The 24,480-nt window shown below is 46.2% G+C and overlaps 1 protein-coding gene across 1 annotated transcript; it reads right to left on the bottom strand.

Annotated features, from left to right (window-relative positions):
- Positions 1-130: 130 nt before the first annotated feature.
- Positions 131-20,841, bottom strand: LOC118428672 (otoancorin-like). Its single transcript, XM_035838786.1, has 28 exons — positions 20,802-20,841; positions 16,030-16,161; positions 15,479-15,515; positions 14,760-14,880; positions 13,880-14,035; positions 12,959-13,173; positions 11,974-12,157; positions 11,539-11,693; positions 10,775-10,937; positions 10,090-10,269; positions 9,511-9,576; positions 8,830-8,976; positions 8,265-8,429; positions 7,768-7,832; positions 6,972-7,089; positions 6,148-6,254; positions 5,480-5,612; positions 4,703-4,905; positions 4,224-4,320; positions 3,856-3,950; positions 3,460-3,533; positions 2,945-3,114; positions 2,453-2,608; positions 2,010-2,146; positions 1,540-1,679; positions 1,257-1,354; positions 843-999; positions 131-412 (listed from the first exon to the last, which is right to left on the bottom strand). Exons 1-28 carry the CDS (start codon positions 20,839-20,841, stop codon positions 348-350), a joined length of 3,576 nt encoding a protein of 1,191 aa, XP_035694679.1. The 3' UTR covers positions 131-347.
- Positions 20,842-24,480: the final 3,639 nt, after the last annotated feature.

Genomic DNA, 24,480 nt, shown 5'->3' with positions numbered 1-24,480 from the left:
GATGATGATAGCCCTGATGATTAATGACAATAATGATAATAACAACGGTTTCCTCAAGTTTCCATTTCTGTACAGTGCTAAATAACAGCAAATGCCTTAATAGATTGGAGATTTCAATGGTAAGATTCGTACAGAAAATTATATATCTTACAAGGTTTGTGAGCAGACGTTGCATTAAAATAGAGAAAAAACAACTTGACTAGACAGTTCTTCGTTTTCAGTCAAACTTTAGAAACAAACACGATTTCCACACGGCAAAGCAGCATGTAACCATGACGACACCGGCCGTGACGTCAGACTGGCCGTGACGTCAGGCTGGCCGTGACGTCAGAGGGGCCATGACGTCATCACAGGAGGCGGATGAAGGCAGCGGAGAAAACCAGCACGACGCATGCGTGTACGGCGCTGACCCCTGTAACACGGAACGGAATTATTACGAAATTGTCATCACAGGTTTGTTGCAAATTCTGGCACGAAGGTTTGATGCAGATAACAGGGACAAATGGCACACATCTGGGAAAATGTCTACAACTATATTGCTTCCGTCACGAAAAGTCCCCATTGTCTATGTTATTTTCATCTTGCAATGAATGAATTTGAATGAATGAATTTGAATGAATGAATTTGAATGAATGAATGAATGAATGAATGAATGAATGAATGAATGAATGAATGAATGAATGAATGAATGAATGAAATCTTGAAAAACGGCTCAGGCCGAATGATGTATCAAGGTTAAATAAAGGTTGAAAAAATGAATGAATGAATGAATGAATGAATGAATGAATGAATGAATGAATGAATGAATGAATGAATGAATGAATGAATGAATGACGACTCACCGCTGCGCGGGGGCGCGTCGGAGACGTCATCCGAGCCGTACTGGGCCAGGTCGACGGCGTTCTTCTGCTCGGTGGAGAGGGCGAAGTACTGATCGTTTGTGACGGCCTGCGCCTGCTCCATGCTCAGCAGGTTGATGTGGGCCACGGAAAAGCCGTTCTGGGGAGAAAAACAACCCGCGTTACTTTCTTGGGCTATTTTCAACCAAAAGTTGCACATTTTGGGCCCTTCTGCCATTCTATGAATGACAAAAGACCTAAATTCTGCTATGAGAGTGTACTACTCGCAAATGCTGCTCTTTTCTACTTGGAGCTTATATCTCCGATATTGTAGGGTCAAATCCGTAACTTCACTTTCATTTAAAATACATCGAAAACATTTTTATACAGGTCATTTATCTTGAAAAAGAAACTCACTGCGAAGGTGCTTGTAGGGATGAGTCCTATGGCGCCAGGAGTCAGCTCCGGAACCTGGGCGTCCGTCAGGGCAGTCAGTTCAGCCTCGCTCAGACCAGCTGGGGAACGATAAGTTCACGATAAGTTAACGAGTTACTTCAAAAGGTCTAACCAGGTTCAACATCTTGTTAACGAAACGTTAAGTGAAACAAACCTGCCACAGTGCCGATGTTTTGGACAGTAGTTTAGCAATACAAACCTGCTACAGTGCCGATGTTTTGGACAGTAGTTTAGCCATACAAACCTGCCACAGTGCCGATGTTTTGGACAGTAGCGGCTGACCAGGTGCTGACGGCGCCGCTAGCGGAGATCGCCTTGTCCTTCAGAGCCGTGAACTGGTCCGAGCTGAAGCCCGTCAGGTTCCCGATGTCGGCCACAGAGTCCCTGTAGAACGAACATGGCGGTTAGAGATGGCAGACTTCAGTGTGTGTGTGTGTGTGTGTGTGTGTGTGTATGTGTATGTGTGTGTGTGTGTGTGTGTGTGTGTGTGCGTGCGCGCGCGCGCGCTCACGAGTGTGTGTATGTGTGTGTACATAAGCTGCCTTCAAGTTGGTACCCAAGCTTATATTTTCCGACTCTGCGCCCGGTCTACCTACAGCAGACAGCATGTCCTGTTACGTACCGTCGCCAGGTGTGAAAGCGGCCGTTTGAATGCGTAAGATAACAGATTTGCACTTAAAGAGTCTACAAAGCTGCAGGAAGCCTGTTACGTACAGGAAGGCGGTGTTGTCGATCATGCCGATCTGAGCAGCCGTCATGCCGCCCAGGAAGTTGGACAGGCCCACCAGGTGCTCGGTCGTGATGCCGGACACCGCGCTGCTGCCCAGGTACCTGGTGAAGGCGGCTTCGGTCTGAGGGAAAGGAAAATGCATCATATGAAACTTAAGCTCTCGTAAGAAGGCTGTGAGCTGTTTTCAGGTCGTTAAATAATGAGGGAGTACTCGTGAATGACGGACAGGCTCTTGGTACGACTCAACAACAGGACTCACCTACAACTTATTCGCGACTGTCCTACTAATGTTCTCCCATTTTTGTAAGTCGGTCGCGAAACGAAAATGACGATGACCTAATATTGTCAATTCATTATTGTAAGATTGAAGCTGGTTTGGTAGTTCTTTTTTACTTTGTAGCTTCACAAAATGGTGGACATCTCTCACCTGCGCGGCGCTGTAGCCGTTGTGCCGGGCGATGTTGTAGACGGCGTCGATGTCGGACAGGTCCAGGGCCGACAGGTGGCTGGTGGTGAAAGCCGTGGCGATCTTACCCAGCTTGAAGACCTGGTCGGTCGTCAAGGTATCAGCTGCAGCAATGTCCTGCGATGGGAACAGGGCAGGATGCCGATTTACACATGCTAAAACTCCACGTTTAGAGATCGGAGTTTGCGGGGATGCAAGGAAGGAAGGATGTCATATTCATCATTATGAATTGTTTTTGTTATTTTTATTTGGCGGGCCGACTACTCTCTCTTGGCAGCCAGGGAATAAACTGAGAGGAGCTTACAATAGGCGGGGCTAAGTCGCAAGGGTCTGGAGCGAGCTGCCATTCGGCGCCACTCAGGTGACCTCAATACGACAGCAATTGCCCCAGGTGCGGCCAAGGGACTGCTCATGATTGCTCCTACTATAGATTGACAGAAGATGAAGACTTACGGAGAAGACCTTGTCCCTCATGGTCTCCAGCTGGCCGGTGCTCCAGCCGGTCAGCCCGCCCAGAGTCTCCAGGCAGTTCGTGAACTCCGCAGACGTCATGGCGCCCAGCTCGGCTTCCGTCAGACTCACGGCGGCGTTCCCGAGGTCCTGCACCTGCGTACAGGTGTAAACTGGGGAGGGTATAAAGGAACGTCAGGCCTGAACTAGTGTGTTACACCTGGGTACAGGTGTACACTGGGAGGGACGGGGACAGGTAAGTCCGGAACTAATGTGTTGCACCTGCGTACAGGTGTACACTAGGGAAGGGACAAATGAAGGTCAAATCTGAACACCTGGGGAAGGGACCGGGAAAAATTCAGTCATGTAAAGTTACTTCGGTACACGATGTGTTACCCTATTTCTTACCAGAAATATATATCAACGACCATCGAGTTTTGCTTTCCTTGAAAGGACCAGAGCTGAGCTAGGTGATTGCCAAGTGACAGGTGATTGACAGGTGACTGACTAGCACTGACCTGTAGTTGACCTCTTGCGTCTGGCGCTGGACGATCCTGTGGTGGCCTCCACAATCTTGTTATACATCGCAGTTCTGGAAATAACGAGCATCACCATTTAGCTAAGAAAATCATTGACAGCTTGCTTATCGTACTGAAAGTACATGTATACCTGGACCACAGAGGGTTAGGCCCATCTACAACGTTGCTATGGCAGAGAATGGAATACTCCAACATCTGCCGTTGCTATGGTACAGGTTGGAATACTCCAACATCTGCCGTTGCTATGGTACAGGATGGAATACACCAACATCTGCCGTTGCTATGGCACAGGATGGAATACTCCAACATCTGCCGTTGCTATGGAACAGGATGGAATGACACACTGGGGTTACACGATTAAAACATATTTCTTACCTGTCAATTCCACAGCTGCTGTCCATCTGTTCCAGTACCTCCTCCTTCACCACGTCAATATCATCCACCATGGAGAGAACCTCGGCAACGACGGTCTGGACACGCACAAAACAGGGCATGGAGGAAGAAAGTGAGTTTAACAAAACGAACATATAAACACTGAGGAACCTCACCCACTTCTCAATGCCTGCATGTAAAACTGAGGGTCTAGGAACATCATTGTTGTATCAGGGAACAGACATTGTGATTCTTTTTAATGTTCCACTCAACTATTCATAATTAATGTGGAATTTACAGCATTTGTGGAAAGATAGACTTCTTGATAAAAGAGTAGATCTCAATAGAAACTCATGTGTTGCGTTACTCACGTTGGGGATTCCCTCGATGGTTGCGTCCGGCAGGACATACGCGTTCAGGCCGATGGCAGCGATGGAGTCCACGTCAATCTGAGCTGGCTCTGCATCACTGGGGGAGGCAACAAAAATGAATACAGAAACACCTTTTGTTCTCTACAAACAAATGTCTGCTATCTTTTTATCCACATGAAACATTATCATTATCAGTTGGTGGGCCGCGTATGCAGTCTGTGGTATTACGATTTGATGAAAGGCAATAAAACTAATCCACTCATTTTCTGTACAAAGGCAGTAGTTTTGGAGCTCAGATCATGTAAGGCATACATTTTTCCTGAATTCTACTATCCCGTATCCCCTTAGAAAGACCTGGTGAGGCTAGGTGAATAAGGTGTTGCCGGGTAAACAACCCTCTTGTGACAGAGAGGGTTGCCGGGTAAACAACCCTCTTAGTTTGAGTCACTATAACATCATCTTCCCACAAGTCTACTCACGCTGTCATCTTCCCAAAGACTTCCCGAATCTTAGTCTTCCTGTCTTCCGAGAGGCACTTAGTCGGGCAGTTCTGCAGGTTCTCCAGAGCAGTCCTGGCGCCTGAAGCGTCCACCCTGCCCAGAACCGCGTCCTCAGCGCCGCAGATCAGGTTACCCAGTTCTTCCACGTCAGACTCGCCCAGATCCCCGCTGGTCTCCTTACCCTGCAGAAGGACATCATCGTGCTTACAATGTTTCTCACAAGTGTTTGTTTGTTTGTTTTACCTCCCTATAACTTCAGCTCCCACCGCGTACCCTAAGGTCGCCATATAGTGAACCCATCGGTGGATTTCTTTTAGGATATCTTTAACACCCGGATATCTTAAGGGAACTACTGATACTTTAGCAGTCATTTATTTTAGTAGATGTCTTGCAATTCACCAGATGTGAATTTTTCTTGAATCATGAGGTCTTCAAAAAACCCGGATGGCGAATGAGAGTTGGCAATACATCTCTTTGTTGCTCATTGAGATGACATACACGAAAAATTTTAAAGGCAAAACGTGGGACGAGGTTGTTAAACTTTGTAAAACTCGGGAAGACGTGAAGAGAAAGCATAGAACCAGACATTTTCGCTTGAGGGATTAAATAAGTCATCAGAGCTTTACAACTATCCCTGAACAGAGACGGTGGGCGTCATAGACTTCCTGCAACCTATGATCCACTGCTCACTGAGTCACGTGTTCTATTTGCATAACGTGTAAATTAGTTCAAGAAGAGAAAGTGTTCAGCACGTACCCGGCACCTGAGCGCGTTGGTGGCGTGCTTCTGCTGGCGGATCTCCTGCGTGTCGAACAGCCGCTCGGAGCCTGCGACCTTCTGGGTCACGGCTGAGCAGAGGGCGGCCGGAACGGCATCCAGGTCCTCCGCTCTGGAGAGGGAAGCAAACACGGAGATTTAAGGGTGATGTAAATCGGCGATAATATTGAAAATGTTGTGTACATCTGCGCCCACCGTCTACCACTGAACAGAGACGGGGGGCGACACAGGTTTTCTGGCATTTACGACCCTCTGCTGCAGTCACGTGTTTCAGACGTCACGTACCGGAAGCTACAGTTGACGGGCCCATTCCGTGAACAAGGCTGACGGAGTCGGCCGAAAATTTGCCAGGGGTAAGTCCCAATCAATGTTGTGTTGGTTTATCCATGATATCATTTACCAAAACAGATGAACTTTCATGTTAATATCTAGAATGTATTTTCTTATGGGACGAAGCACTGAGCTGGATTGGAAGGAGCGCATGCCGAATCCGAGTCTTGATTTTTAACGTAATGTCTTTGGGGATTGAATTTGCGACCTATGTACATATTGCATGCCCAGCGAGCAACAGCTACAGTGCTGTGGTTTCAATGTTAGCACTTTTGGCCACACCCCAGGGGCGGAGTAAGCTGAGTGTAGAGACATACGTCATTTCTGGGATGACGTCAGCGGGAATGGTGTCCAGGTCAGTCTGGGTCAGCGCGTCGAAGGAGGTGATGATCTCGTCCTTAAACCGCTTCGCCATCTTGCGGATCTGAGGGGAACATTTAAAACTCGAGATCAGGATTACATCAAAGGAGCGCTAGTCTAGCAGAGATCCCAAACTTCAGCCATGCAACGTTTACTGCTTACACTGGGTATTGTTTTATAATGTGCAATTATAGTACAGTGTACAAAGAATTGAAAAAAAAACATTACGGTTATAATAAAGGATTGTTTATTTATGTTTTGATCCAAGAAGGTTGTTGATCCGACCATACACGGACCCACCAGGGTCAGCTTAATTAGCTACAGGCAGGCGGGACGGTCCGGGGCTCATTCCCGGACCGCCCTTCAACGCGTGCGGACGCGAAACCTCTTCTCTCTCCAAGCGCGATGGCCGAGTTCGATTTTACAGAATGGTCCCAGGCAGAATGAAAAAAACATTACAACGTATTTATGCGCTTTAGTAGCTCTCTCTCTCTCTCTCTCTTTCTCTATGCATGTACCATCTCTTATACAACTGTAGAGCTGATGAAAATATGGTACAATTAGAAAGACGTCTAGATTTCTTTCTCTGGCGTGAATTTCATCTCATCCTGGATGTACATTTCCATCACCGATGACAAACGCTAGTGCTAGGTCTCTTTTTCATGTGGTTTATATGTGACGTCAATGTCTTCCTCAGTGCGCCCAACCACTAATGGTCTCCAGAGACTGGTAGTGCTTTGTGAAGAATGATGTGAAGTAAAGACAGACACGAAACCCTCACCATTTTAGAGCCGAAGTCAGCCTGTTCAGTCATGGCTGTGGCGACCTCCGCGAAGTCGTCGTTAGAGATGAGATCCAGTGCGTCATCCCCGGCACCGGCAATCGCGTTCCCCAGCTCACTGTCGGGAAGGACAGACGGTAGTAAGGGTACGGTTTTAGCTTTTATCATCTGTTAGTAGTTCAAGCAGTTTTCCTAGTTAGATGTTCTTGTATTGAATTGTTCTGCCAGTTCATTCTAGTGACGCTGAAGAAGAGTGATGGATGTCCCTCGAAACGTCCGGAAGTAATTCTCCGTTTTTAATATAGCTGCAGCGATTGAATTGTATTTGAATATCTTTTATTTTGTTTACCTGTTTCCAGCGTAACGGAGTAGTATTACCCTAATTCAACCCCTAACACCGTTCCCGGCACAGCAGAGCGGCTTTACTAAATTTGGAACATGACTTTATAACGACTAAACCAGCTGAACTATCGCCTACCGGCCTGCACTGTTGCAATGTAATACCGACGTCAGACCTCCATCACATTGCCACCAGCTTAAGGCCACCCGAACAAGCGGAATGGTAGAATGGGGAACATAACGAAACGTACAGGGCATTTCCTAATTGATGTGTGGTGGGTTCTTTAAAGTGATCATGGGATCTAAAGGCTGGCGATCAGTATTGCGAACTGGGTAATGGGAAAAGTCGCGCCTCTCAGGATAAAATGTCTCAATTTCATGACACAGCCAACCCATGCTCTGGACCACGCGACACCACCTTATTTCTGTAGCTACAACGGGAAAAAGTCCAACCTACATGACAGTGTCCCTGTCCAGCCCTCCACTCAGTCCGGACTCAATCACTCCAAACACGGACTTGGCCTGCGGACGGGACGGCAGGTGAGAATCATATCGGCAGGTGAGAATCATATCGGCAGGTGAGAATCATATCGGCAGGTGAGAATCATATCGGCAGGTGAGAATCATATGATGTCTGCCTACATTGGAAGTGTTCGGTTAAGTGGAGGAGTGAGTGAGTGAGTGAGTGAGTGAGTGAGTGAGTGAGTGAGTGAGTGTGTGAGTGAGTGAGTGAGTGAGTGGGTGAGTGAGTGAATGAGTGGTTCAGTAAATGACTACGTATCAGTGAATGAGTGAGCGAGTGAGTGAGTGAGAGTGTGTGAGTGAATGAATGAATGAGTGAATGGATGCCAGATTCAGTGAATGAATACGTGAGTCAGCAAATGAGTGAGTGAGTGAGTGAGTGAGTGAGTGAGGAAACGAATGAGCAGACTAAGGAGACGTGCTTCAACGTACCTGCGCTTTAGTCATCGGCAGGCTGCTGTATTTACTGTAGTCCCCGTTTGCAACATCAGCGGCAATGTCATCGGTGATGCTTTCTATCTCATTCAGAGGAAGGGCGTCGAAGAAGCTGTTGATCTCTCCGCTCCCGAGCTGATCCAAGAGGTTTCCATTGCGGGCCTGGGGAAGCAAAATAGATGTTCTCACAGCCTTAATCTTACTCACTGATTACCCGAAGGTCTTCAGCCCTCACCAGCAGTAGGAAAGTCTAATAGACGCAATTAACAGATTGCAACTCTTCTTGGTCTGGACTTTCAGGTCCACGGAGATTGTAAGTGTGGTATCGACCAATTTGAACACGGTACAGTACATATTTTTGTTAAGAAAGTGGCAGCATTGATAAAATTAAGCTTAAATATGTCAAAAGACAAAGATTCGGAAGACCATTTCACTGATCCAATAGCATGCTCCGTAAAACGGAGGACTCGGGGAAACGAAACTAGCAAGCATGCACGCTGTCGTAGGTAACGTAGCTGTTTGCACGCTGAGTTGGCAAATGATTCGACAAAGTGCGGCCCACCTTTTTGGCGATCTTCTTGGCCTGTGCAGGGCTCATGTCGGCCTTGGCGCTGGCGAAGGTGGAGATGGAGCTCCGGATGTCGGCATCGGACATCTGGTCCAGCTCGTCCACGGGCAGTTTGGCGGCAAGTTTCCCCAGGGAGGACACCTGGTTGGTTCATCAGATCTTTGTTAGTCGTTCATCATGTCTTACCAGACCTACCTAGTCATACACCACGTCTTGCCTACATTGGACTACAAATGTAGCTCGTGTAGTTGCTATTGGAACAGTTGTAAGTGCTACATATAGAATACAACACGGTGTCTTTCTTATCACCCGAGTTATCAGCCCGATCGCGGGAGGGTTGGAACCGAGCCACTCACACGAAAAATACACACACTTCAACAATCGGGACGTGTCAGAAGATGAGAAAATGTCATATCCTTGATAAAAGTGGTAACCACTGAAATGTCCATTATTTAAAGCTTGATTAACACCGAAGAAGTCTGCGCACGTGAAGGGCGTTCGAATCATTCATTGAAAGCACTTGTGGTAAAAGCAGAACCATGTGTGATAACGTGAAATAACACCCGTATCGAACATTAGTTGAATTAAGGCTTTGACTTGACTTGAATTGACTACAATAGAAAGACTCTGTACTTTGTGTTTTGCGCAACAACAATAGAAATTAAAAGAACCTACCTGGGCTGCAGACAATGCTCCGCTGACGGACTCTCCGGACTTGTACTTCTCGATCAGAGCCCTCGCCTGAAACAAAGAAGAAACTACGTCATCAGGTACGTCATCGGGTACGTCATCAGTAGAGTAGATTCAGGCCTTGAGGAAGGTAGCTGGATTGTTATCGAGGACCAGTCACAAATTTATCCTTTGGACGGTTTCCGAACATCAGGTCACCAGTACTGGACAGACTCAAGTGAAGCCATCTTTTGCATTGTAGTAAGTCCAATTTTAGTTAAAAGCCAAATCCTTAATTCTTTACAGTAATCATATAGCTACAGGTTTTGTGGCTAAAGATCTAGCGGCCTTTGGGATCCCCTGGGATGCTTCTCAGCCCCTAGCACAGAACAGACCCCAGTGGAGGAAACTTATCACAGCCTTATGTCCCACACGGGAAGAAGAGGATTTAAGTAAGTAAGTACAGGTTTGGTTCCTTGTGGGAATTATTTTCCATATCCAAGACCCTATTGCACAGAGCATGTACCTTGAGCAATGGATAAATTGTTGCAAACCGTGTTTGATAAAATGTAGCGGAAACCCTACCTCCCCAAAGGAGAAGTCCTCATCGGCTAGCGTGCTGATGGCGTCAACCACGGCGGCCGGGTTCAGGTTCTCTATTTCCGACGGCGCCATCTCCGCCAGGGACCCGGCCAGGCTGTTCAGGGTGTCGGCGGTGACGGCGGACGGGTCCTCCATCTGAGCCTGGAGCAGCTTCCGGTCCAGCTGTTAGTGGAAACATGGGAGGATCAAGCCAAGAAGTGTGGCAAGCCCAACCTTTGCTTGGAGAGAATGTAACGGCCTCAACCCAAAATCAGCGGGCTCAACATTAACGTGCATCATTTTATGCACACTATCAGGCGACATGCCAAAGTACATACGAATGCAGCAAAGGGATCTGGTGTTATTGCTGCGAACACTAATAAACAATCAACCGCGATGCCCCGTAGGAGGTGAACTTTCTTCAATGTGAGAGAATCTCAAAGTGCCCAGAGGTACGGTGGGCTCGAAACCTTCAGAACTTCACCAAATGACACATATTCACACTGGTCATCGTTCCTCCAGTGCCATGACTGGTATTATCCTGAATTGTATGTCCGAGCACAACGGCTCTAGATCTCATAATCTGTTTTTAATAGGACTCTTAACATTACGCTGGCTACATGAAGCTTAAGAATGAATTTCTAAGGTGACTTTAGGGTTTCATAGATCTTATGCTGTTAGCTGTTACCTCTTTCTCCTCCTTGGAAGGTGCCTTCGTGCTCGCCTCCGTCTCCCCTGCGTTACACACGCGGCTGCCCGAGATCGTCCGCTTCATCTTCTTCATGGCGGGCACTTCCAGCTGGCTCAGGTCGCCGATCATGTCTCCGATGACCTCGGCTGCGGGACCCAGCCTGTCAATCAACGTCAATCAAATGTCAATCAATGTCGATCACGTAGCTGATTGGTCTGAACTACAAAACCCAGCCTGTCAATCAAAGTTGATCACGTAGCTGATTGGTCCAAGCTTCAGAACCCAGACTGCCAATCAACGTCAATCAATGGTGATCACTTAGCTGATTGGTCCAAACCGCAAGGCCAGATTGTAAGTCAATGTCAATCAATTTGTATCACATAGCTGATTGGCCTATGCTACAGAACCCAGCTTGTCAATCGATGTCAATGAATTTTTTTCATGTAGCTGATTGGTTTACTGCTACAGGACCCAGCCTGTAAATCATGTTGAGCACGTGGCTGATTGGTATAAGCTACAAAACCCAGCCTGTCAATCAATGTTGATCACGTTGCTGATTAGTTTAAACTACAGGACCCAGCCTGTCAATCAATGTTTATTACGTTGCTGATTGGTCTAAGCTACAAAACCCAGCCTGTCAATAAATGTTGAGCACGTGGCTGATTGGTCTAAGCTACAGGACCAAGACCTTCAACCTACGTCAATCAAGGCAGGCCACATGACCACACCTATGAATGTCACATTCAGGTCAGACCACTTACTTCTCCACCAGGGTGACGTTGTTGAAGAAGGTGATGAGGTCAGCTCCTTTCGGCATCCTGTCTGACGATTCCAGTTTCCGCCTGACGATGTCATTTCCGCCCTCGGGCAGTTCAACCACGTTTAGGAAGAACCCGTCATCGTACAGGTCGATCAGCTGGAAAGCAGACGTTATATTTCACGCAAAACGGAAGAACAACAGGTCTCACTGTAATTTTGACTGTATATCTGAGAAAATTAAGGACTGTCAAACCTCGATAAATATTTTCCTCAGGTTTGCACATTACTCAGTCAAGACACTCTTTTTACACAACCAATGCTTTTATTTCCACCTAAGTTTCGGGGACTGTCTGGCACCTTCATCAGGGCAATTCTGACTGGTGCACATTGTAACGCAGCAACGTCCAACAGCAAACATTGGTGCTTAAAGGTCGTACCGTATCGGCGCTCGCGCTCTCCAGATCCTGGGCCGTCAGGCAGTCCGTGAAGGGCGGCAGCTTGCCCAGGTTCTCCACGGTGCCAAACTGGTCTCCGGCCGCCGAGCGCGCGAAGGCGCACACCTCCTTCCGGGCGTCGGCAGCCATCATGCAGTACCGCTTGCCGTTCTTGTTGATGTCCAAGCTGAAATTAAGACACAGTGATTTTATAGTACGATGCAAAAATTTCTGCTGACACAAAAGTATACACGGATCAACTTTTCAACGACTACTGTCGACCTCTTCGGGTCAATGGTCATTATTACTAGAACAAAGAGTCTGCCAATTTTGTACCTCAAACATGGTAGAAGATGAAGTGCACTTCATAGTTGATTGCGATATGTATGTCAATGATAGAAATACTCTATTTAGTTATATAGAAAGTAGATTCCCTCATTTTAGACACATGAGTAGCACTGACAAGTTTATATTTCTCATGCGTTTTGACAAACCGACCATAGCGAAACCCATACAGTCCTACATTTTCAAGTATTTACTATTACCAAGAAGCGAGAAGAAGCCGAACTTTTGTGTTAGACTAGATTTGTGATACTTTTATATGTATATATCTTGACTTGCTGTGAGCTGTACTTAGCTCGGTTGGGCAAAACTGTACAATAAAGGTCTTCATTTATTATTCATCCTGATGTAGGCAACAGTGGTCTTGATCCGTGTATACTTTTGTGTTGGAGGAAAGTTTAGCATCGGACTATGATATCTACCAACACAAATGAGAACACAGTAAATTGGCCACATCCTAATTGACCCATGTACAGTTTTGTTTCCTTCTTTGTTGCTGCATTAATTTTTTAAAACATTTTCAAATGCTTTTGCAGTGGTCGTAACGGTCAGGGACTACCTCAACCTTTACTTTTACCCATGAGACCAGGTACAGAGCAGCTATCAGATAGACCATCGATAAATCCCGAGGTACACTTCTACTCACACAGCCTCCGCCACCTGTCCGCAGTTCTGGTCGCTGTTCTCTCGGAGCTTCCTCAGGTTCTCGACCGTCATGCCCCGCGGCATGAAGGAGACTTTCTGCAGGTTTGTGGCCATGTCGGCGCAGGAGGCATTCACGTTCGCCTCCACGTACTTTCGCACCAGAAAGTCCTGCACGTCGGCGCTCAGCCCGGGGGTGGGCCGGGCGGCGTTTCCGGCCTGGAAAGGGTAAGAAGGCAATCAGAGATGGCAGACTTCATCCCCTTATCCATACATACTGGGGCAGTCAGAGATGGCAGACTTCACCCCTTTATCCATACTGGGGCAGTCAGAGATGGCAGACTTCACCCCTTACTCATACATACTGGGGCAGTCAGAGATGGCAGACTTTACACTCTTACCCATACTGGGGCAGTCAGAGATGGCAGACTTCACCCCTTACTCATACATACTGGGGCAGTCAGAGATGGCAGACTTTACACTCTTACCCATACTGGGACAGTCAGAGATGGCAGACTTCACCCCTTACTCATACATACTGGGGCAGTCAGAGATGGCAGACTTTACACTCTTACCCATACTGGGGCAGTCAGAGATGGCAGACTTCACCCCTTACTCATACATACTGGGGCAGTCAGAGATGGCAGACTTTACACTCTTACCCATACGGGGGCAGTCAGAGATGGCAGACTTCACCCCCTTAACTCCTTACCCATACATACCAGGGCAATTTCATACTCTTGCAATTTCAGTTACTTCGGGCCACCATCTATGTGTGCAAGTTGGATTCGTCAGAGTTTCTTTGTCTTTTTTTATAATCGACACATCATTAAACTTTATTTGGCAGATTCTGGACACTGAAGGCATATTGCTTGGAAGGATTGTTCGTGTGCATTTGTTTGTTTGTTTTTGTTTGTTTGCCTACCTCAGCTGTGCCCTTCATCGCCGTCAGCACCTCCAGGAACTTCTCGGTGGAGACGCGGGTGGACAGCTCATCCAGCTGCCTGATGTCGTACTGGTTGTTCGGGCGCTTCAGCCAGGCCACGATCTGTGCCGCCGTGATCTTCTCAAACTCTGCATCCTGGACACAAATCAGAAAAACAGAACATCAGAGATGGCAGACTTCACCTCTTATCCAAACTGTTGATGTTGGAGAAAATAAGGCAGAAAAATCATCAAGCAAGGCCGTCACAATTTCACAGTTTCAAACAAACAAACAAACAAACAGCATTAATCACTCTGCTCTACGAACCTGCTAGTGTTACAGACCACACAGCAGGGCTGAGGATGTATTGTGACAAAGAAGAGCGGCAAAGAAAGCAGAAATCAAAGGAGGCAATGGAAGAGGCGTGACAGAGAGATAGGCTTTGCCAAGCCGCCTAATTCTACGGACTTTTCGCAGAAAATCAGCAAAACAAGCAAGGTAATCACAGTATCGCAGCATTAACAATTCTTTGAAACGTTGTCTGAACATTATTTGACAAAATTATATCCCGTTGCTTGAGTAACTGCTTTTTGACGTGCATTAACCATAATCTCTGCGAACTTTCCAGCATCACGGACCGAATAGCAGGTCCGAGGATGTTTTGTGAACAAGATGCCCGGCAAAGGAAACCAGAAAACAATGGAGCCAATGAAATGGACATTGAGGGGAGGAAGGTTTAGAAAGGACAACGAAACACACATTAACAGAGAGACAGAGATAGGCCAGAACAACTTCATACTTTTTGCTTTGCCATTGAGGGGCAAAGTACGAAGCTCTTCTGTGTAGGATTTTCACAGAATGATTACGTCGCAATATTTACGTTGAGTTTCGTCATCAGGTTTCCTGGTATCATTTTAAAGTTGTCATTAGAAATTGCGCTGATCTCGATATCTCCTTTCAGAGCCCGGACGATGTCAGAATCGCTCGCCTGGCTGTTGATGCTGCAGGGAACGACAGAACCAAACGCACGTTAGATTCCCGCTGTGAGGTTTGTAGAATGCATCTCAATCCATTTTAAAACCCTTGCCCTGCTGGCGATTGTTTGGCCAATTTGACTTTCCAGAGCTGATGGCTTCATCAGATAAGTAAATCTTGACCAGTTCTGTGCTGCTGATGCCGATTTACTCCCCCATCCGATTGCAGTAGTATTTAAGTTTTACATAAGAAATACCCCAAACTCTCAACAGCTCATTATGACAAGGGTTAAATATGTCCATCTCGTATATAAACGGACTCAGCAGGACAATGGTTAAACGCTGTCCAACGAAAGAGTTAGCTGCTCATATATTTCATCAGACGTCTGGTCTTTCGTAGAATGACCGAATGATTCGTCGGAACTTCTTTACCAGCAATCCATGGAAATTCACCATGATCATGTTTCCTTATAAGTTGCTATAGATAAAACCTCACATCTTTACTATGTTAAATAATTGTTAAATATTGTATTGATGCAGAAGGCATAATCAACATCAACCATTTCATTTCGCTTATGTTGATGAAATAGCCATGACTGTTATATAAACAACAAACGGTACTTACAACTTAGCAACTGAAGAGTGATCAAGAGCGGACGCATCTGTGGAGGAAATAGCAAACCATAAGAAGAGCACGATTTTCAAACGATTGTCCTTCTAGAACTATAACATGTGCTTATCGGGTAAATCATTCTAACTGTACTTTACTCCTCAGTCAGACTGTTACAATTATGGCCTCCTCATGCGGACTTACGAACTCCTTTTTACAAAGTTGTCTTGTTTTAAAAGTCTATATAAAGTCTAAGCCTGTAAATAGCGGGATTCTTTGAACGTAACAAATTTGTATTACGTCGATATTGTATTTTAAGTAGTAACTATTGACCCATTGTTTTAACAACGTTCAACAAGTGTTTCTAATTGATGTATTTTGAATGTATCATGATTGTAATATCCTCGCAATTCAGCCTTATAGGCTGCCAGGAGGACTATTATACTTATTGCTCAATAAACCAGTCTACTACTACTACTACTACTACTACTACTACAATTGTTATCAATTCATGCACATCTGACGCTATATTGAGCAACATCGGTTTTCGGACTTTTTTTTCTTACCTCCGAATGCAGCTGCAATTCCATCCTTCAGTTCAGCTGGGACAGCGGGCGCTGTAGGCCTGACGGGCGGGGTGCGTGAGGGTCTGGCATTGCCCAACTGTCTCTTCTCGCGTGGCACGGCAACCACCAGGCCTGAAAACACATGCACAGACGTTAGCATATCGCCAGGGGCGCTATCGCACGGCAGCCACCAGGCCTGAAAACACATGCACAGACGTTAGCATATCGCCAGGGGCGCTGTTGCACGGGGCACGGCAACCACCAGGCGTGAAAACACATGCACAGGCGTTAGCATGTCGCCTTTCTCGGGCTATCTGCTGCAGAACTGCACGAACGTTAGGATGTCGCCAGGGGCGCTGTCTGTCTGCGCAGCAAGTTAATGTGTGTCTTATCAACTTGACTCTCATCAAGCATGAAAACAAAAATGAACAGCATCACGCCCAAGATACCCGTTTATTTGCTTGTTTTGCATAACAGGAAAACACCTCCATGTAACATTTGAATGCCGTTCGATATTTCTCCACTTCAAATGCATCTCGAAATTTTTGAGCATGACAAAAACATTCGGGGCGGCCACAAGAACAGGCTGAAATATCTGGAATGCAGTGAAAATTTCCAGAATACGAATTCCCAGGAATATACAAATAATCTTATTCAGAGGACATTGCGGCTCATTCCGATTCTCGCGTGAAGGGGTCTTAAATTAGAGGTTCTTGGGCCTACGACGTTTCTGGAAATGTGACGTTATAATTAGCCTCAGAAGGGAGACAAGACTACAACATGACCACGCTGCAAAAGCTCTGCAGCCAGGAAGGGTCTGTGGGACTAATCTCCAAGCAGATCCTATGGTAGCATAAGATAGTATCAAAAGCTGGCAGAGGAGTGAAGCCGGCTTAGGAGTGTGTTTCGCTACAAGGCAAATGGGCACCTCTTAGCTAACTATACTCCTTGGCCAGTTTGGTACTATCTTATGCCATTGTAGGATCTACTTGGAGATTATGTGGGACCGTTATGGCCCAATTGCAAGTAAAAGCCTGCACGTCATTCAAGCAACAATAGATTGCATAATGCAGACAAGGCGTGCCATTCGTCTTTATCCATGTTCACAGGACCTGTGTTGAGGACTCAAGGTAACCCAAAACGGGACTATAGGAAGAAAAGGGGTTGCTTGATTGATTGATTGTTTTACTCCCTGATACTCTAGGCCATAACAACCGACCCAGCTACGGATTCCAACACAGGACCTTATGCAGGTGATTCTGGGTCGCCCACCCTGACCACATGCCACACGATGCCACTTAGTTAAATGGTTCTACTTCGGGTTCAGTACCCGCAACCTTCTGACACACTGCGAACCGCACATGCACCAAACCTGTGTTTTACAAACTCATTACCATGACCTACGGGAGGCTCAAGCAAAAACGTCAGTCGCCTTACGTTACGTGTACTAATTCGGGATGTGACACGTGACCTTTCTAAAGTTTCTATATCTTACCACACGCTAATCCTATCATTACTCTGACCCTCAAGATGTTTAAACAAAAATAAGTGAGTTGTTGTTTCAAGACTTTGTCTATGGTGGTGTTCATGGCGTTTGTTTCAGTCCAAGTGTAACCAAAGCTGGCCGTGCTGAATAGGTACTGTCGGTGCCAGGCCGCCGCGATCTGAATGGAAATGTGATCCGCTTCGTAAATGAGGCGTGCAGGTGACAAAAAGCCTGTTGTATGGGGGTTTCTCACACAATCAATTGCCTCTACACATGCATCCAAAAATAGAATTGCTGACTGTCTGAAAAGCAGACGTTTTCGTCAGATTTCATTTCTTGAGGCGACTTGTTGAAGGAGTGGCATAATGATCGAAAATATTGAGAAAGATTGTCGTAAACGTCTCGAGTAAAGGCCAACCGAGAATCTCCAAGGTCACGGTGTCACTGTTGCAGCCCCTGTGTGTGAATCTAAACCGTATCCGTTACCACGGCGCATGGCACCACCGCGCTGATGCGCACAATGCCACACCTGTAACCATGGTGACGCTACTGACGTCAGGATACCAATTCGGTGACGATGGGGTGAAGGCCGGTAAAAAAAGTCGAATTTTAAATCGATCTCTGAATCACGTTTTCGGTCGTAATTTATGCACACGATGTTCTTCCGTTCATCGTGCGATTTTCAGACCAGCAGAGATCGCAGAACACAGAGTCCTGTCTGGTGCACCAGGTTTAATAGTCTAGTAAAAAGTACTCTCGATCTAGCCTGGGTACCGTCCGATTTCTACCCGGGCTCCTTGCACTCGCTACCCTAAAAAATACCTTTATTAATTACCTTTTTAGGGTAGCGAGTGTGAGGAGCCCCGGTAGAAATCGGATGGTACCCAGGCTACTCTCGATCTTTAGACGAATTTAAAATTTGTGATAGATTCTTCTGGGGACCAACACTGAATGCGGAGGAAACTCGTCGACCGTAGAGAAGGGCATTTGACGGACGTTCTGGGATACAAATGCTTGAATTTCCAGTAAAAAAAAAGGCATTACCAAATTCTTAACCTCTGCAATGGGAATCCCGTCCTCAGCGCACAATCCCATGTCTCTCTACAAAACTGCCATTTCGCGACTTGTCGTTTCTCAGGAGAGACGCACACAGGTATCATTTCTCGACAAATCATCCCGAGATTTCACCTTGTCGTTTGTCTGAAGATCTTTGATTCCGTTAGAGCCTCACCGGTCACTAAATCCCAGACAAACACTGGTCTCTACCAGACTGACTACGCTGGCTATCATAGTGAGAATAATTTGCCAGTCGAGTTTTGCTACCAGAGGAGTTGGCCGACCGCGCAGCCACCGGAGGGGAAGTATGAACCTAAGCGTGGACTGACTCATTTGGACAATTTCCCGAGTTTTGCCGACTTCTACGACCCCGCACCCCCGTAGGAAGGCCTGGTGGAGGCTGGGCAAACACATCTGAGCAACTGAGAAACCGTGACTTTTACACAGAACGCCTCAGTCCTGTTCACATTCGACAGGCAGGATGCAGGGCAGGCAGTGCACTAGATCAACTGATGTCATGTCAGCAACATGGGCAGCATAGAACTTTCTGTGGCGGTGTTTTTTTCTTCTTGCGTAAGTTTTATTTCTGATACAGTGAGGCTGTTTATTGCCACCGTGAAATCCGTCTTGTTATACGGCGCAGAAACGTGGTCCTTTACAAAGTAGCAGAAAAAGCTAAATTGTGGCTATAATCGCATGTTACGACTTGTGTAGTTTGGTGTCTTTAACATCATACTTTTCGTTCCCTAAAGCTGCCTGGCCGGGCCCCGGTTTGGAAATATTGACGTAGGCCTAAAGGAAGAAGAGGTAGGGGCACACCTAGAGGCACCTACTTAGACTTACGTCACATTTCCCCAAAAGGGGCATTGCCGGGTAGATTTTGGGAACTTTAAGAATAATATAAAACACAAAAACACAAAATGATTCAACAGCATGCTTTATGCATATCTATTGGCATGAATTTTAATTTTTCGTTTCCGCAAAAAGTCCTACCTGGCCTCGGGTAGGAAATGTGACGTAGGCGTTAGACAGTCTGCGCAGTGTAGTGATGTAAACCTGCAAGATACTGAAGAGCTACAAAGGGCCATGGAGGACAGTGTGCTGTGAAGGAGGCTATCTGGATTGAGGTTCTACTAAATTACTTTCAGTCCAAGAAGCAAAGTCATCATCATCATCGCGGGCTGCTTGCCTCTGTCCCCAAAAGCAAAAGTAAAAAGTAAAAGTAAAATTCCTTTAATTGACAAACCATCATTGGCTCGAAACTTAGCCTCAACTGTTGGTGTTCAGTAATACTAGTAATTTTGATGAGGTAGGCTTGGTGGAGGCTATAAAATAATGGTGCGTTTTCGAGTACGGTCCTGAAAAAATTATGGATTTTGCTAGGGTCGGCCTGGCAACAGACAATACGACAATTTTTCGTAGGGTTAATTTGGCTAATACTGTAAATGCATTTAAGTTGGAGGGGATTTAATTTCGCGGATTATTGTGGCTTTCCTGCAGTAGCCAACCAGAAGTGGTACCGTAGTAGTAAGGACCCTTTCGCAGAAATGTTCGCGGTTGTTTAAGTTCGCGGTAGCACCATGCACTGCAGGCTCTTACTGCCATGGAATAAATGTTCGCGGTGGTTTTAAGTTCGCGGTGAATTGGCAACGCAAAAACCGCGAACATAAAACCCCCGCGAACATTTCTGCGAAAGGGTCCTTACTACTACGGTACCACTACTGGTTGGCTAGTGTAGGAAAGCCACAATACTACAAAACAGTCTGCTTGGTAAACACTACAGGTACGGGGAAGGGGCCTTACTACTACACCACCATTGCCGCTTAGCTAATGATGCAGGGAAGGGGAATTGCTACGTAACCACTTCTGCTAGGTTAACGCCACGGGTACGGTTATGAATAATGAATAAACCATTGATATATAACCACTTCTGCTAGGTTAACGCCACGGGTACGGGAAAGGGACCTTGCTACTACAGTACCACTACAGCTTGGTAAACGCTGGTACGGGAAAGGGACCTTGCTACTACAGTATCACTACAGCTTGGTAACACAGGTAAGGGAAAGGGACCTTGCTACTACAGTACCAAGTACTACTGCTTTGCTGCTGCTACAGGTACGGGAAATGGGCCTTACTACTATGTACAGTACCTTTACTGATTGGCTTAATGAAAGGGGGTCTTAAACAGGAAGGGGGCTTTACAGTATCACTACTGCTTGGGAACGCTTACCTGTGGCGATCAGCAGCCCGAACAGCACAGTGGACCTCATCTTCAGATCAGTCTCTGGAGTTCGTCACGGGGCGGGGTGAGGAGACGGTGAGGTCAGGTGAGGAGATCGGTGAGGTGAGGTGAGCTGAGAGAGGAACCGGGTTTAGAAGCGTCAGTCCGACGGGCGTACCACTCCGAACTGTCTGTGCAGAGGTGACGGAATCTACCTCATCCTTACGTCATGGCACGGTCCACTGTATCTCTTTCGGGAGGAGGGGGTTGATGAAGTTTTGCCTTTCTTTATTCATTATATTTCCACTTTCTTCACAAGACGCCAAGGTCTACCTGGCCACCCATGCAGCTACATTGCAACACAGAAGGCTAGATACCTGTAATGTACAGCAAGTAGTTTTACTTGTTACGTTTAAGATCGTCCTCTCCCCATCTACGTTCCGCAATGGTTGCGCCCTGCCAGGTGACATGATGAGCTGGTACGTACATGTATTGTGTGTAGCGTAACCGGATCAGTGGTGAAGGTCTAATTCATCCTACCTGTATGAGGTCAGCTGAGGTCAGCTGGCCAACCGTGTCAGTTGCTAAAACAAACAACCCAAACATAGCTGCACTGTGGCTTATCAGCTTACCACGCCCGACACGGTATCCGCACACAAAGTGATGAGTCCTCGCCTGACAAGGTCATCGCACGCACGAACATGCACACTCAGGTAGACTGCAAGCAGATGTATGGCGCGACTCGGGAAGATATGGAAAACACATATACATATGCGTGTCTCACGCAAATTAGGGCTCCTGTATCCTGTATCTATAGCAGTGGTACCGTAGTAGCAAGGCCCCTTTTCTGTATCTGTAACAAGTATTAGTAGTGATCGTTGTAGTAGACATGGATATATTAGTGTATATACAGCACGCACATATTACGCAAAGACATATGTTTTATGCAAGTAGTCGGTGTAGGATATGGCTTGCTGGTTCACCACACCGGGAAGCTAAGGAGAAGTCACGCACACAGACACACGTGATGGACGAAGGCTCCTTTGCTCTCAAGCAGCTTTATCTCACCAGCCAACGTCTTACTTCTTACATGACTTAATGTTTTGTTTTGTTTTAAATAGGGAACATGCCGGCTACGTTTTCGTATTTCATTGATTAGCCAACGCCGCTTACCGTCACTGAATATTTGGTCACAGTACATGTTATGTAAGTCCCGAATTATGTGAAGTGTTGATTTTCAAAATACATAAAGTTTAGTATTCTTTCAATAACAGCCACGTATTTTTTTTATAATAGCCGCTCTAAACGATTGTACATATATAATAGATACCACAGCCAATGAGTACACTGGCCATTGTTCCTACGCCTAGGCCACAACTGTGCCAGAGGTTAAGAGCACAGCCTTTTGTCACTGGTGAACAGATACAACAATGTCCCCTAGCGCCCAGCCATATCATCGTCACGGACCTACCTTGACTCTATTAAAGTTCAGTGGGCCGTTCAGTTCATGTTTAGTACAGTCCTCATGCAGAACACGTCTGTATTTTCGGAGAACATCAGCTACGGCCGCGTGGCGCGTTGGTACACCCGATCCCTCGATCTCGGAAGTTAAGCAACGCGCGGTCCGGATAGTGCTTGGATGGGTTTCCAACCAAGGACGTCCGGATTGCTGTAGCCTCACGAAGCTTTCCACGAAATCGTCTTCCGGGAGGGACGTAAAACGGGGGTCCCGTGCTCGAGGAGGTGCCTCGACCACGTTAAACAGCCTCATTACTCATACTTGGGGTACCTACTGGCTGGCAAAATACACCAGATGATTATCATTATTATTATTATTATTGTATTTTCGGAGAACATCAGCGAAAGGCTGGTCGCTTTGACGGGGGCAACCAAGAACCAATCAAGGACACAGACACAAGGCCTCTCCGACTACTTCGAAATGTAGAAATGCGGACAGACTTGAAAATGTATGTTGTTGTCTTTCATTTCCCGCAAACTACCCGGCCGGGCCCCGGTTCGGAAATCTGACCCCGGCCGCCCGGGCAGTTTGCGGGAACGAAAAGCATGACATGAAAGACAACAACATACTAGTACATTTTAAAAAGTAGGCTAAGTGTACAACGTCATACACATCATTTATCCAATCTTATTTTGTTTTGTTTTGATTTGTTTTGTCTTAAGCTTCAGTGCCTGCTTTTTATCGAGGCTAACGTTAAGTGTACATTTTGCTGAAACAAACAGGTAGTGAATGAAAAGAAAAGGTCAAAATCTCTGTTTGTTTTTAACTTCTCGTTTCACTTCTAGCTTCTCGTTCCACTGTTTTGCAATGCTGTTCCATACATCTCTGTCAGTTTGAACAAATCCGCGAGGAGGCGTCGCCCTTGTGACGTTGCCAAAACATCTCACATGATTCCCATGACGTATATTGACCTCTGACCTCCCGCCGTTTTGCCGGCATGTTGTGAAGGTGAGATTCAGCGTATGTTCGTGTTTTTCTTGACGTGGTGACGCCATATACCTCAAGACAACGGGCGACGTCTTAAACTCGGCTGCACACATTGTAGACAACATTAAGGTTCGGCCGGGAAAGGTTCGTGTCTTCTGTTTTCTCAACACGAAGGTCGTGATTTTCACCAAAATGATCAGCGTCGCTGGGGGGTGCGGTGGGATATTTATAACCTTATATTATAACGTCATAAATTAAATACATAACGCCGATAGAACGATATAGTGAGGTTTACAGTAGCAATTTAGTATAACTTTATATTTACTTACTTTTTAGTCAGATAGCTGAGGCATTGTGTTGAAACGATAACAAGATAATTCAATCATCAACGCACTTGTTGATGAATCTATATAATTTTAATGCACTTAATTAACAGGGCATGATTGCCCAGTGACACATGAATAATTGCAGATAGAACAGGACATTCCCAGACCTTTTTTCATATTCTATTACGGATTTGACTTGTCTTACGTGTATGTGTCATAGTGTCCTTTTGTATTTGATGTATATTTTGATATAACATTCTGTATTTTAGAAACCAGCCTTTATTATTGTATTTCTATGTTTTACACACAGTGACCTCTCTATTGCGAATTCATGGCACTGTATTTCTACTGTATTATACTATTATAACCGGGCCGTACATCTACTAACTCAACTACTGTATCAAAGAATACTTTCAACCACAACTTTCTTAATACCCTACTAGTACTTCAGGGATGTCACTGTGGCTCAACTGGTAGTAACCCCACAGTGGAGCTCCTGTGGCAAGAAGTCATGGGCAAGGCACCCTGTACATGTGTTATGGAAGGGGCATAAAGTAAAAAAAATGGGGATCCCTGTTTCAGGAGGTGCATTGAGCATGTTGGGCTTGCAACCCCTCCCTGTACAAATACACCCTGCTATATATACAGAACTTTAGTAGTACATGGCTGTGCCACTTCGTAGTACAAAACATCTGGGGCGATTGTAGCCTGACTAAAATTGCGCCCCTAGCGGCCGGCTCTACAATTGCTGCCGCTCTAGGGGAGGGGGTAATCAACTCCAGCTAGCGTGAGCTTGTGTAAAAACAGGCTTGGGCGATTGCTGTTGTATTGAGATCCCCTGTATTAGCGGTGAATGGCAGCTGCTCCAGACCCTTGCGACAGTCAGATCTACCACCTGAGTGAGTGCCAATTGGAT

Source organism: Branchiostoma floridae, chromosome 13 (assembly GCF_000003815.2).
Source record: "Branchiostoma floridae strain S238N-H82 chromosome 13, Bfl_VNyyK, whole genome shotgun sequence".
NCBI lineage: Eukaryota > Metazoa > Chordata > Leptocardii > Amphioxiformes > Branchiostomatidae > Branchiostoma > Branchiostoma floridae.
The sequence above is the reverse complement of the archived record's forward strand: the minus strand, read 5'-3'. Positions and strand labels throughout refer to the sequence as shown.